This window comes from Microchirus variegatus, assembly GCF_963457635.1.
Source record: "Microchirus variegatus genome assembly, chromosome: 12".
Lineage (NCBI taxonomy): Eukaryota > Metazoa > Chordata > Actinopteri > Pleuronectiformes > Soleidae > Microchirus > Microchirus variegatus.
In genome coordinates, this window is record NC_139813.1 from 27,124,868 (window position 1) to 27,139,846 (window position 14,979).

General features: G+C 41.8%; 1 protein-coding gene across 1 annotated transcript; it reads left to right on the top strand.

Annotated features, from left to right (window-relative positions):
- Positions 1–3,613: 3,613 nt before the first annotated feature.
- LOC310934862 (protein NLRC3-like) lies at positions 3,614–10,929 on the top strand (the record flags this gene model as incomplete). Its single annotated transcript, XM_083898661.1, has 11 exons — positions 3,614–3,690; positions 5,518–5,625; positions 5,694–5,798; positions 6,047–6,166; positions 6,545–6,623; positions 6,741–6,939; positions 7,024–8,827; positions 8,924–9,097; positions 9,231–9,404; positions 10,272–10,318; positions 10,400–10,929. 11 exons carry the CDS (start codon positions 3,614–3,616, stop codon positions 10,927–10,929), a joined length of 3,417 nt encoding a protein of 1,138 aa, XP_083754787.1.
- Positions 10,930–14,979: the final 4,050 nt, after the last annotated feature.

Genomic DNA, 14,979 nt, shown 5'->3' on the forward strand with positions numbered 1-14,979 from the left:
TGATGTTAAAGCTCGGCTCAGTAATTCATTGTTGAAACACTTTTGAATTCTCTTCACGTCCTGATGACCGTCAATAAATAAAGAGAAAATATAAACTTGTATGTGTGAAATAAACATAAAGAACGATCGTCTGTCATTAACTGACCCGCCTACCTATGGAGGTACTGACTGTGCTGTGAGCGCCCCCTGCTGCTGAGAACCAGCCTGAAACACAGAGGTTCACATGTGAACGATCACAACATTTAACACTAAACTCTTTTCAACTTTGAATATTTTCATACAAACACAAACAATCCTAACTCTATACATTAAAATGTTCAACGATAAACAAACGTAAACGTCAGAGAACTTACATCTGTGTTGTTGATGCACAGATCAGGAACATCTGCTGACTCCTGCTGGTCATCACATGGAGTTGCACGATACCCACGGTACACCGCGGTGCCAATTCTTAACGGTTCCTAGAAAACGGTACTAGAAATTCTACGCGACGGTAATACCGTGAATTACGGTATACTGATATACTGGTGCCAGTTTCCGCTACATATCGGCCGCGTCTACTCTCCTCCCGGCCTCCCGACTTCTCACTGCATGCTACTCCCTTGTAAACAAACCCATTGTGCAACTACTGCAACCGAACTCCACAGCTGCTGAATGATTGGCTGTTTGCCTGTTACTGGTGACGTCTGGGTATACGATAGGCTGTTTCCGCACGCTGGGTGCGCCCGTCTGTTAGCTGATCGGCTGTTCGTGTCTTTCTGCCGGCAAGAACGAACTCCATGAAAACAGCTCCGATTGGATAGAAATTCGCTTAAAAACAAACAAGCTAAAGTTCTGTCTCGTCCAGACGCGCACACGGTTTACAGTCACAAACACGAGACAACACACTCACCATGGCCGAAGCACCGGGCGTCGTCGTCAGTGGCTCCGCTAACTTTGCTCTAAAAATCAACCTCCAAAAGTCACAGTTCGAACTATTTTGGCTTTAAACAAGACACAGACGGTAAAGAAATAGACGAAGGCCGTCCACTGTGCAGGTGCTGCCACCAAGCTATAGGAGCCAAAGGAGGGAACACCTCCAGCCTCATAAAACACCGGCAGTGTCGTCACACAGATTTACAGGTTGAATACCAGGTTAGTAAGCCCTGTTTATTCTATCACTGGCTAATATTAGGCTGTATGCTCCGTGTAAACGCTGAAGAATGAAGAGTTAAAGGATGTTAAAGCATAAAAAATATAGTTTTCACAGGGAATCAGTTCCTGTTTATTGTATTTTGTCCTCTATGGTTTATTATGTTGGAGAAGAAGCATAATTGTCCAATAGATTTTTTTTAAATTTTTTTGTTATCCTAAGTTGATTATTTATATTAGATAAACAAAAATTAATGCGCAGAGAAAACCGAATTATTATTTAATTTCAATCATATACATTCTAACTTCATTCATTTTTTTTATTGCTGAAATGCTTTTGTTCATGTACTCTTGTTGACCTAGTTATGAACTAAAACCATTCAATCTAATTCTTACTTCACCAGTATTATGTTTATCATGCACCAAACAAAATGATTAAGTAATTAATAAGTATTTATAACTTGTACAAAAACATTGCAGTTGATAAAAATAATAATAAAAAAAGGCTGTGGTATCGTGATACTACCCGGAACCGTGATACTTTGTCTGGTATCATACCGTGGTTACTCATTTTGGTATCACGACAACTCTACATGGAACTGACAGCAGCTGCTCCTGCTGCTTGACTTAGCTCCTCCTAGTGGACAGATAGCACACCTACATCATCTGTGACCCATGACCAGGCGGCTGCTTCGCATAAAAAATTCCAGCTCCATCGCAATCGGCCAATCAGGAGAGAGAACAGACCTGAATCCAGCCGCGGCTCGTTGGACCGGTTCTGACGTCGTCACTTTGACTCTAAAGGTATGAGGACGTGACTCTGTGTCCTCAGATCAGACACAGAAGGACGGCAGGACAGACCAGGGACAATCGTCAGCGTCTGGTGTCCACATGAAGGTGGACAGTGTGTGTGTGTGTGAGTGGACCTGAGCTCAGTTCAGCAGGTGAGAATAAATAAAATCACTGCTGAATCTTTACAATCTGACTTTGTCTTTTCAACATTCCTGCATGAAGCGTCTGAACTGGTCTGACAGCTTCAATCCACAAATCAACTCTGAGTCACTTTATTACGCTTCATAAGTCTCTGTCACGTCTGCACTGTTTCAATATTGAACCACGTTAGAAATCACACGATCGCGTTTCTTTCTCTGGTCAAAGATTTAACAAATCTGTTCTTTGAGTTTGCGATAAAGAAATTTAAAGCGACACAACGTCTAAAACGCTCCAACACAGTGGACTGTACCTGGTCTGAGGACATGGTTGTTTGGACATTAGAAATCCTGAGTCACAGTTCATCACTATCATCGGTTTGTCAACAAATGTACAGGTTACTGCCACATATATTTGATAATAATGATACTATGAGTCTACGATTTGTTGCTGAGGAAGCCTGAACACAGAGGTAAGTTGAACAGCTTCTTACCTGACCACCAGAGGGCGGGCTCTTCTGTTTAAACCAATGGACTCACCTGTAGTGAAGGGCTGTAAAGTGCGATGCTGTCGGCGTCTTGAGCGAGTCGTTTTTCAGAGCTGTGACGTTCACGAACGAGTCGAATCCAAACGATGAGAACCGAGTCGCAGTTGCAAACCGTTTCTTTTTATACGCAAATCGTCCACGCTGTCTTCACGTGACGTCTTCTGTATGAACTTGGGGGAGGAGCCGAGCACACAGCGCCAATAAAGCATATATTGGTGGGATGTGAACGTTTGAATCATTCTGATCCAAATCTTACCTTATAATTTACAACCAGTGATAATTTGCTATTTGGCTTCTGAGAAATAATGAAATATAAGAACGAGCCGAGTGTTTTGAACGGCTCTTTGAATCCCAGCTCTAGTAGTTTTATCTTCAGACTTGTATCAGGCTGCACCGAGGACCCTGCACTTCTGTTAGCAGCAGCACAAATGTTAGCTTGGTTAAGACACCGCCTCACGTTTACACTGTTGTATTTGTTTGTGTTTTGTAACTACCTTTTTACGTACTATGACACAAACTGCTGTACTTTCACAAAATTCAACCAAAAGTTTCAAGAACTTGTCGGCCATGATGGTTGGAGAGTAAACAACGCAGCACGACGTCAAACATCATCAGCATTATTTTACAATTCCCTTCAAGTTAGTGTGAAAGTAACATAACTATTTATAGAAGGAACTATTTGTTCAGATGATTATTGATACTTTGGTTCTTAACTCGTGAGAAACTGGTACCAAAACAGAACCAGTTCTCGATTTTCATCCCAGTAACAAAAAGACGTCCACGTACGTTTTACTTGTTCTCTGACATTTGTGTTGGTGTTCTGCTCACACTAACATACCTGTGGTTCCTTTCATCTGGTCCATCTGGTGTTGCTGGATCTTCTTGCTCCTGCTGGACCTGATGATGATGATGATGATGTTGTTGTTGTGAGAAGCCTGAGGTCCACCCATGTTAGCAGAACTTGTAATGTGTGACTTTTACTCTCCCAGCAGGTGGCGCTCTGCAATGAATCAGATCAAAGACAGTGAAGATGAAGCTCCGCCCTCTAAAACCACTCTGTGTGAGGAACATGAGGGTCAAAGGTGAGATGAGGATCTCATGGACCATGTGACAGCTCAGTGTTTTATTTACATGTCATGCCCTGTGTTTGTAGGAGGATCCATCAACAGGGACCAGACTCTGCTGGACCTGGACCCAGCTGTGTCTCCATGAAGAGTGACTGGTCCATGGGTGAACCTATGGACTTCAAACAAGAACAGAGGTTAGATGATGGAGGTCTTCACAGGTCAACAACACTAAATGATCCACCATGTAACACCAGAGACACCTAACATTTAGACATTCAAACCCAGACCCATGCAAAACTGAGACATTCTGGACACATGTCCCAAAAACACCCATCTCTTCCTCCAAAGGTTGGATCTGGGCCCATGAAAATATGGAACATCATGATGAAAAAAATTCATCCAGATCTGATATAAACATCTGAACTTATTAACAGGACTGAACCATGTTACATGATAAGTCTGATCCTGTACCAAATTTCAGTTTGGACAAAGATCTGTGGGTAGATTCTTACTAAAATAAAATATATTTGGGTGATCACCAACCCATCACAAAAACATTCAGATCCATTCGTTAACAACTCTGGACAGGAAGTTGCTAACATTAGGACAAACTTACAGAAATAAAAAACAATGCCAATGAAAACATAAGCTCTGGACTATAATCTGAAAGATTTACAACAACTGGAGCCAAGATCTGATTAATAATAATGAGTCAAGATTTTTTTTTAAAGTATAGTAAGTATATTACACCATTTATATAACCGATAAACTGTACAATAAAACATGAGAAAATTCCCCCAGTTCAGTGATTAAAAGTTCAGTTGCTTGGACTTGGACGACACTGCAATACAGTTGTGTCCATGATAACGATGCTATGATGATACAGTGATTCTGAGAACTTCACTAACTTCATTGCAAGACTATTTAATTTGTGATATATCGTGATGTAAGCCTAACAAAACAAGAAAAAGAGTATTTCTTCACAGTATTTGTATTCATACACAACAAAACCTCTGTTTCAAAAACCAGGGCTCGACAGTGCGACTGTTTTACTCTCATTTGTGAGTTAAAAAACATATATTTATAACAAAAACATTATATTGTTTTAACACTTATCTTATCACGTTGTAATGTGATACTGCTGTTTTCATTTTACTCGTGTGGCAGCAATGATTTCACACAAGCTACAGAAGGACTATATTGTGAACTGGACAAACTAATAAAACAACTTAGCTTAACTTAGTTATTTACATTAATTATATGAAATAAATCTCACAACAGGGTTTTGCCTAAATTTCCTCAACACTAAACACAACAAAATGCGTCTCAGCAGTGACATTTCACACTCACGCGTTCATATTTAGTCACAAATCCCGCCTGTTAACCGCGTTTCCCCATTCACACAATAGGCTAACATTGTTAGCATACGCCTATGGGACTTTACATTGAGTTTGTTAGCTTAGCGGTTAGCGGACTTTTGCCGCGACTCCGTCTCCAACTATTTCCTCACGAACAAAGAAAACGACAGACTTCTCTTTACTCACCGCGAAACTCTGCGTCTCCCAGACGAACAGGAATATACGTGATTTGACTCACAATCAACACAGAACCAGTGTGTGCAGCTAGCGAAGCTAAGGTGAGCTAAACAAAATGGCGGAGAGACAACAACAGGTCAACTTTACAGCAAGGAATCGTGGGAGCCGCCCCCTACTGGCTGCTAGGTGGAATTACAACAAATAAGTTAATAAAAACAAACAGCATCAGTGAACACAAACAATCAAATAATTATACAGTCTTTATATTGTAAAGATGTTTATGTGGCTTTTTACATTGAATTTGTAGGAGAATCCATCAACAGGGACCGGACTCTAACGGACCTGGACCTGGAGAGAAGAGAATGAAGAGAGTATCATCAGAGAATCTTCTTCATAACGTCAGAAATTATCAGAGGTAAAAAGAAAAATAAGTTTGTTGTTTTCAGTAAAACATCCTTTTATGGATTTATTTCTCTTGATTAGGAACCAGCATGAAAAACCAGACTCTCCTGGACCTGGTCCTAGCGGTGTGTCCATGAAGAGTGACTGGTCCAAAAACCAAATTATTAACTTCAGCGAGCGTCAGAGGTGAGAAAACAAAATTGGTAGTTTGTTGTTTTCTGTAAAATAGCATTTTAAGAATATGTTTATTTGATAAGGAACCAGCATGAAAAACCAGACTCTCCTGGACCTGGTCCTAGCGGTGTGTCCATGAAGAGTGACTGGTCCAAAAACCAAATTATTACCTTCAGAGAGAGTCAGAGGTGAGAAAACAAAATGAGTAGTTTGTTGTTTTCTGTAAAACAAAATTCTATGAATTTATTTCTCTTGATTAGGAACCAGCATGAAAAACCAGACTCTCCTGGACCTGGTCCCAGCGGTGTGTGTATGATGAGCGAAGCATCTATAGGCCGTTATATGAACTTCAAGGATGGAGAGAAACATGGCGAACAGATGTAAGAATTTCACACATATTCACACACATGATCCTCCACCAGGGGGAGCCTGTCTCTTCCAAACTCTTTGGTGGACCAATCTTGCATTTCTGTTTGAGGTTCCACTAAATGTCTTCAGCCTGTCCTCGTCTCTGAACAAATGTCCAGCAGTAAATCTGGTCAGAGTCTGTGATTGGTCAGGGACATATCGACAAGACACTCTGATTTTGTCTTTGAGAGTTCACACATACACACTAGAGACTGTCCTTCAGGGACTTTTGTCTTCAAGTTGTCAAACTCATGTCGTGTGAACTTGGCTAAGAGGAAACTTAGGTGCAGCTCAGTGAAAACCTCGTTAGAACCTTGTTTAGTAAATGACACTGAATGTTTTCTCCTCAGAGTTGATCAGCAGAGGACAGAGGTTCTCAGTGGTCAGTCTGTCCAGCAGCATGGAGCAGACCTGGACTCCATATTTAAGGTGTGTAAATGTACAAACATGACACTACTGTTAATATTGAAGCAGAGTCCTGGTCCTGACAGTCTGGATGCTGCTCTGTGGACCTGCAGGATCTCATTTCACGTTGTTCTGTTCCAGCTGCTGGAGGAGAACATCATCTGCTTTGTGAAGAACGAGCTGAAGAAGATCCAGAAGGTTCTGGGTCAGAGGGAGGATGAGGAGGTGTTGGATGGTGAAGATGAGGAGCAGAGGAGGAGCAGAGAGGCCTTTCTGAAGATCACAGACAACTTCCTGAGGAGGATGAAGCAGGAGAAGCTAGCTGACTGTCTGCAGAGCAGTAAGAGGACTTTTAATGTGAAAGAAAGAACTTCTCATTTTCTCAATGATCCACTCACTGATTTATTTTCTTGTGTTCCTTCAGAAACCAGAGCTCAACCTTGTCGACGTGAACTCAAATCAAACCTGAAGAAGAAGTTCCAGTGTTTGTTTGAGGGCGTGGCTAAAGCAGGAAACCCCACCCTTCTGAATGAGATCTTCACAGAGCTCTACATCACAGAGGGAGGGACTGGAGAGGTCAATGAAGAACATGAGGTCAGACAGATTGAAAGAGCTTCCTGGAAACCAGACAGAGCAGAAACAACCATCAGACAAGAAGACATCTTTAAAGCCTCAGCTGGAAGAGACGGACCAATCAGAAGAGTGATGACAAAGGGAGTGGCTGGCATTGGGAAAACAGTCTTAACACAGAAGTTCACTCTGGACTGGGCTGAAGACAAAAGCAACCAGGACATAGAGTTCACATTTCCCTTCACCTTCAGAGAGCTGAATGTGCTGAAAGAGAAGAAGTACAGTTTGGTGGAACTCATCCATCACTTCTTCACTGAAACCAAAGAAGCAGGAATCTGCAGGTTTGAAGACTTGAAGGTGGTCTTCATCTTTGATGGTCTGGACGAGTGTCGACTTCCTCTGGACTTCCACAACACTGAGATCCTGACTGATGTCACAGCGTCCACCTCAGTGGACGTGCTGCTGACAAACCTCATCAGGGGGAAACTGCTTCCCTCTGCTCGCCTCTGGATAACCACACGACCTGCAGCAGCCAATCAGATCCCTCCTGACTGTGTTGACATGGTGACAGAGGTCAGAGGGTTCACAGACCCACAGAAGGAGGACTACTTCAGGAAGAGGTTCAGAGATGAGGAGCAGGCCAGGAGGATCATCTCCCACATCCAGACATCACGAAGCCTCCACATCATGTGTCACATCCCAGTCTTCTGCTGGATCACTGCAACAGTTCTGGAGAACATGTTGAAAACCAGAGATGGAGGAGAACTGCCCAAGTCCCTGACTGAGATGTACATCCACTTCCTGGTGGTTCAGTCCAAAGTGAAGAAGGTCAAATATGATGGAGGAGCTGAGACAGATCCACACTGGAGTCCAAAGAACAGGAAGATGATTAAGTCTCTGGGGAAACTGGCCTTTGAGCAGCTGCAGAAAGGAAACCTGATCTTCTATGAATCAGACCTGACAGAGTGTGGCATCGATATCACAGCAGCTTCAGTTTACTCAGGAGTCTTCACTCAGATCTTTAAAGAGGAGAGAGGCCTGTACCAGGACAAGGTCTTCTGCTTTGTCCATCTGAGTGTTCAGGAGTTTCTTGCTGCTCTTCATGTTCATCTGACCTTCATCAACTCTGGAACAAATCTGTTTTCCGAGGAACCATCAACATCCCAGAGGTTCAAATTGTTTAAAAACAAACCTGAACTGAATCATCTGCACCAGAGTGCTGTGGACAAGGCCTTATTGAGTCCAAATGGACACCTGGACTTGTTCCTCCGCTTCCTCCTGGGTCTTTCACTGGACTCCAATCAGAAGCTCTTAAGAGGTCTACTGTCACAAACAGGAAGTCGCTCACAGACCAATGAGGAAACAGTCCAGTACATCAAGAAGAGGATCAGTAAAAATCTGTCAGCAGAGAGAAGCATCAACCTGTTCCACTGTCTGAATGAACTGAATGATTGTTCTCTCGTGGAGGAGATCCAAGAGTCCTTGAAATCTGGACGTCTGTCCACAGAGACACTGTCTCCTGCTCAGTGGTCAGCTCTGGTCTTCATCTTACTGTCATCAGGAAAAGATCTGGACGAGTTTGACCTGAAGAAGTACTCTGCTTCAGAGAAGGCTCTTCTGAAGCTGCTGCCGGTGGTCAAAGCCTCCAACAAAGCTCTGTAAGTGGATCAATATATAAATATTAATAAGACATATTCTAAAGACCACAAGAGAAACATGTTTAACCTTTTGTTCATCACTGTTTTCTACCTCAGACTGAGTGACTGTAAACTCTCAGAGAGAAGCTGTGAAGCTCTGTCCTCAGTCCTCAGCTCTGTGTCCTCTAGTCTGAGACACCTGGACCTGAGTAACAATGACCTTCAGGATTCAGGAGTGAAGCTGCTGTGTGATGGACTGAAGAGTCCTCACTGTTCTCTGGAGACTCTCAGGTCAGAACTCAGTTTATTTGATGGTTGATCTTTTAAATTCCGATTTTGCTTCTATAGGTTGTTGTTGATAAAACTGTTAAACATCTTCAGGATTTTCTGTATCACTGAGTTCATCATATCTTCTTAACTCCAGTCTGTCAGGTTGTCTGGTCACAGAAGAAGGATGTTCTTCTCTGACCTCAGCTCTAAACTCCAACCCCTCCCATCTGAGAGAACTGGACCTGAGCTACAATCATCCAGGAGACTCAGGAAAGAACCTGCTCTCTGTGCGACTGAAGAGTCCACACTGGAGACTGGACACTCTCAGGTATTCTCCTCCTCTTCTGCTTCATGTTTCACGATAAAAGATTATCCAAAACAATAAATAAAAGCATTAAGAATCCTGGACATTATCCACCTGTGAGCTTCCTGAGTGACACAACTCTGTCTTAGAACCCTAGATATTGGCTGAAGGGTTCCCTGGATCAGGTCTCTAGTCTCATGAGTCCAGAACCCAAACCTTTGACGATGCCTTTCAAAATAAAACCACAACAAGAGCATTACAAATTATTACATAAGAAAAGGCAAAGGCATCACTGAACAACTGAAATGTATAATTACTCTCCACAGACAACACAGACTCTTCTCCAGCTCCAAAATATGCCTGACTGACAAATCACTGTTTCATCAAATCACCAACTCTGGTTTGGTCAAAATAACCACTTCATTCACTAAATGAACGATGACTAAATGACTACTGTGTTAACAGAGTTGAGTAGATTTAGTATGAGCTTCATGGTGGCTCTTTTTAATGAAAACCACAGAAAACATGATCCTACTTTACAACTAAATGGTATAAACACACTTAGAATAGCAAACATGAACTTTCCTGTGTAATTCAAACATTCATCATTGTTTGAATGCATTTAAAATTCAGTGCTATACTCACATTTAAACGTCTTTGGCATCGTCTGGTCTAAACTGCAGGAGACAATTGAAGTGCTGTCTCCTGTGTTGTCCACATGGTGGTGCTGTTCAGAAAATGCGTAGCCGCCTGAAACTGTGGTCTCTGGTTCTGCAGACACAGTCTTCTCTCAGGGTGTAGTTCATAATTCTGTCCACCAGAGTGCGTTATTAAGACAACAGTTTGGACAAATGTTGGACACAAACTCATTCAGACTGTTTCTTCCTCCAGGATGCACCATGCTGGAGAGCAGAGGCTAAAACCAGGTGTCAGGAAGTGTAAGTATGGATTTACAGGAAATAACAACATATCAGCTGATCATCAATAAACTGCAGCTGTGTCTTGTTGTTCTTCATCAGATTCATGTGAACTGGAACTGGACACAAACACAATGAACAGCGAACTCAAACTGTCTGACAACAACAGGAAAGTGACCAATGTGACAGAGTATCAGTCGTATCCTGATCATCCAGACAGATTTGACTACTATTATCAGCTGCTGTGTAGATCTGGTCTGACTGGTCGCTGTTACTGGGAGGTCGAGTGGAGAGGAACTGTTTATATATCACTGAGTTACAGAGGAATCAAGAGGAAAGGCAACAGTTATGACTGTTGTTTTGGACATAATAATCAGTCCTGGAGTCTGAGGTGCTCTGATGATGATGGTTACTCTGTCCTTCACTGTGAGACAGAAACATCCATCACATCATCATCTGTCTCTCACAGAGTATCAGTGTATGTGGACTGTCCTGCTGGGACTCTGTCCTTCTACAGAGTCTCCTCTGACTCACTGATCCACCTCCACACCTTCAGGACCACATTCACTGAACCACTTTATCCTGGGTTCCTGGTCTGGTTTGGTTCCTCAGTGTCTCTGTGTTCTCTGTAGAACATGAAGAGACAGCAGCTTCAGTCGTGTGGTGGACGAGGTCTCACTGTTTATAATCTGATGTTAAAGCTCGGCTCAGTAATTCATTGTTGAAACACTTTTGAATTCTCTTCACGTCCTGATGACCGTCAATAAATAAAGAGAAAATATAAACTTGTATGTGTGAAATAAACATAAAGAACGATCGTCTGTCATTAACTGACCCACCCACCTATGGAGGTACTGACTGTGCTGTGAGCGCCCCCTGCTGCTGAGAACCAGCCTGAAACACAGAGGTTCACATGTGAACGATCACAACATTTAACACTAAACTCTTTTCACTTTCATTGATCAAAAATATTCCACAGTAACTTTGAATATTTTCATACAAACACAAACAATCCTAACTCTATACATTAAAATGTTCAACGATAAACAAACGTAAACGTCAGAGAACTTACATCTGTGTTGTTTATGCACAGATCAGGAACATCTGCTGACTCCTGCTGGTCATCACATGGAACTGACAGCAGCTGCTCCTGCTGCTTGACTTAGCTCCTCCTAGTGGACAGATAGCACACCTACATCATCTGTGACCCACGACCAGTTCATAAAACATTAAAACAGGAACTTCTGGGGGGGTCACGTGATGCACCGAGGAGGATAGACGCACTGATGTCGGTCTCCTCACTGGATTTAATTTAAACAACATTTCTCAGTTTATCCGTTGCTAAAATTGTGGTGAAATAACCTACAGAGACGTTGGACATGTCGCTGGACAACTTTTTTGCTAAGCCCAGGAAGAGAGATACTCGGAAAAAGAACAACAAGTCGGCGGCCAGCGAACCGCTAGCTAACCCAGACGACGAAGCAGAGACAGAGCTAGCTAACGAAGAAGAGCCAGAATCCGGTACCGGGCCGGGGAAAGAGTTCTCCAGCTCCAATGATGACAGCATAGTGGTTCAACAGGTGACGCGTAATATTAAGGAGATGCTGGAAACTACACTCGCTAATATCCTGAAACCTGTCACAGAGATGTCAGAAAAATTAGATAAAATAGTAGACAGACTGGGGGCGGTGGAACAACGAGTCTCCGACCTGGAGGATAATGCAACAGCTAATACGCCACGAATTGAATTGGTGGAGTCAACGTTGAAAAAAGCAATGGAAAAACTTGAGAATTATGAGAACCAGAGTCGACGACAAAACGTCAGAATTATTGGACTGAAAGAAGGCACTGAGGGTAAGAATTCATCCGTGTTTTTTGAGAAGTGGATCCCAGAGGTCTTGAACATGGACACGCAAGGGGAGAGGCTGAAAGTTGAACGAGCTTTCCGTGTGGGACCTTCAGTGTAGGACCTCCAGTGGGATCCACCGGCAGGCAGGGCCCCCGCGCGGTCCTGGTGAGGCTTCACGACTACATGGACAGACAGAGGATCTTACACGCAGCAAGAAACATGGGCAGAGTTTCCACGGATGGTCAAGTTGTGTCTTTTTACCAGGACTTTTCTGCGGAGATTGTAAAGCGGAGACAAGAATGTGCAGATGCGCGCAGAAGGCTCCGGGAAGCGGGGATCAAATACGCATTTGCGTATCCAGCTGTAATTAAGGTTCTCCCTCCAAATGGAAAACCGATCTTCTTCCCACAATGAAGGAAATCAACGACTACGTGAAGACACTCCCGACCCAGTGATTCTATCAATCCACCTGTTATCAGGGAAAGTATTTCATCTGCCTCTTCTTATGCAAACGAATAGAGAACGACTCGTATAAGGGACAGTGAGTACAATATAACTCTGAGATCATTTTTGTTCATCTTAATGTTAACACACATATGCATGTATATTTCCTAGTGTACTTGAGTTGATGTGTGCCGCTATTATTCACACAGTCGCTGACATGCTGGCATTATTGTCAAGATATAATCCAGATTGAGAGATCTGACACTTTCTTTTATTTTTTTTCTTCACTTTGTTTCATTTGCCCCTTAGCTCTATAGCTAGAGTATGACAAGGTTTTTGCTTTTTGTTTTTCTTGGCTCTGTTATAGCCATGTTAGGTAGGTATTATCCAGGCCTTAGTTGGTTTTTGCATGGATCGTATGTTGTTTTTTTGTTTCAGGTCCAGGCAGGATTTCAGATTGAAAGCATATCCAACCTATGTTATAAAGTTAATGAGACTATGCAGCATGATATAATGTTACTTTATTCTGAATATTAAGTTTTGTACTTGGAATATCAAGGGCTCCAATAATGTTGTCAAGAGGAAAACTGTTCTAAACTATCTTAAAAAGGAAAATGTCCAGATTGCATTCCTCCAAGAAACCCATTTGAATGAAGAGGAGCACAAAAAATATCTCAGGGAATGAGTCGGACAGATATATTTTACATCTTATTCTACAAACAAAAGGGGTGCAATTATATTAATTCATAGACTGTTACCATTTACAGCTAAAGAGAGTTACAAAGATAAAGAGGGAAGGATAGTTTTAGTAAAAGGAGAACTATATGGAGAATTAATATTGCTAGGAAATGTATATGCTCCTAATATCTATGACAAGAACTTCTTTGCCCTCCTACTCAGTAAAATCGCTGAAATGGACTGTACAAATATGATTATTGGAGGTGACTTTAACTGCTACCTCTCTCCCTCTTTAGATAAAGAGCCTCCTCATAAAGATCAGTCAAAATCTGGCAGAACACTACAAAATTTTCTTGAGACATTTAACTTGTTGGATGGTTGGAGGTACATGAATCCTAATAACAAAAATTACACATTTTATTCTCCACCTCACTTGTCATTCTCACGAATTGACTATATATTTTTATCTGAACACCTGGTCCATTTAGTAGAACAGTCTGACATTGGATCCATTGCCCTTTCAGACCATGCTCCTGTCACTCTGGTGATGCAGCCTCTTAGGCCCTCAGAGCGATCGTTCTCTTGGAAAATAAATGCATCACTGTTTCAGGATGATAATTTTATAAAGTTCTTGGAAATGCACACAGACCTCTATTTAGAAGTAAATGACTGCAATGACTCTGATCCAAGATTGGTGTGGGAAGCTTATAAAGCTTACATGCGAGGCATGATTATATCATACTCTAGTAAGAAGAAAAAAGAGCGGACTCAGGAACAATCACGAATTGAAAATAAAATAAAAAAATTAGAGGAAGATTTTCAGAGGTCCAAATCAGATGGGGTGCTTAAACTGTTAAAGGAGACAAGACTACTACTGACTAATTTACTTACAAAGAAGGCTGAGTCTGATATTATGTTTGCTAAACAAAGAATGTTTGAATTTGGAAATAAGCCAAATAAGTTCTTAGCCCGTCTTGCAAGAAACTCTCCCCAAAAATCTTTTATCTCTGCAATATCTGATGAGGATCAAAATCGTCAAACAAATAATACAAAGATTAATGAATGCTTTCAAAAATTTTATAGAACGCTGTATACCTCAGAACTGGACGATGATACATTTGCCAGTAGTAACTTTTTAGATGGCTTACAGATACCACAACTAACAGATGAACGAGCTAAACTACTAGAAGGACATGTCACAGTAACAGAAATTGACAAAGCAATCTCCTCACTCCAGTCAGATAAAAGTCCAGGGGCTGATGGATTCTGTGCTCAGTTTTATAAAAAGATGAGAAGTAAAATTAACAAACTACTGCAACGCGTGTTCAACAAATCTTTTGAAGAGGTTGAACTCCCAAAATCTATGTACTTAGCTCATATTATAGTTATTCCCAAAAAAGGGAAGGATCCAGAATTATGTTCCTCTTATCGCCCCATTAGCCTGCTTGGAGTGGATGTTAAAATACTCTCAAAAATAGTGGCTAATCGACTAGAAAGAGTGGTGACTGATATAGTTAATGCAGACCAAACAGGGTTTATAGGAGGCCGTACTTCATCAAACAACACAAGACGCTTAATCAACATTATTCACTATCTTAACTTTCATCAAACTCCAAGTGCTATAGTAACGATGGATGCAGAGAAAGCGTTTGATCGTGTTGAGCGTAAATACATGAAGTGTTGAAAAGATTTGGCTTTAAATCAGATTTTG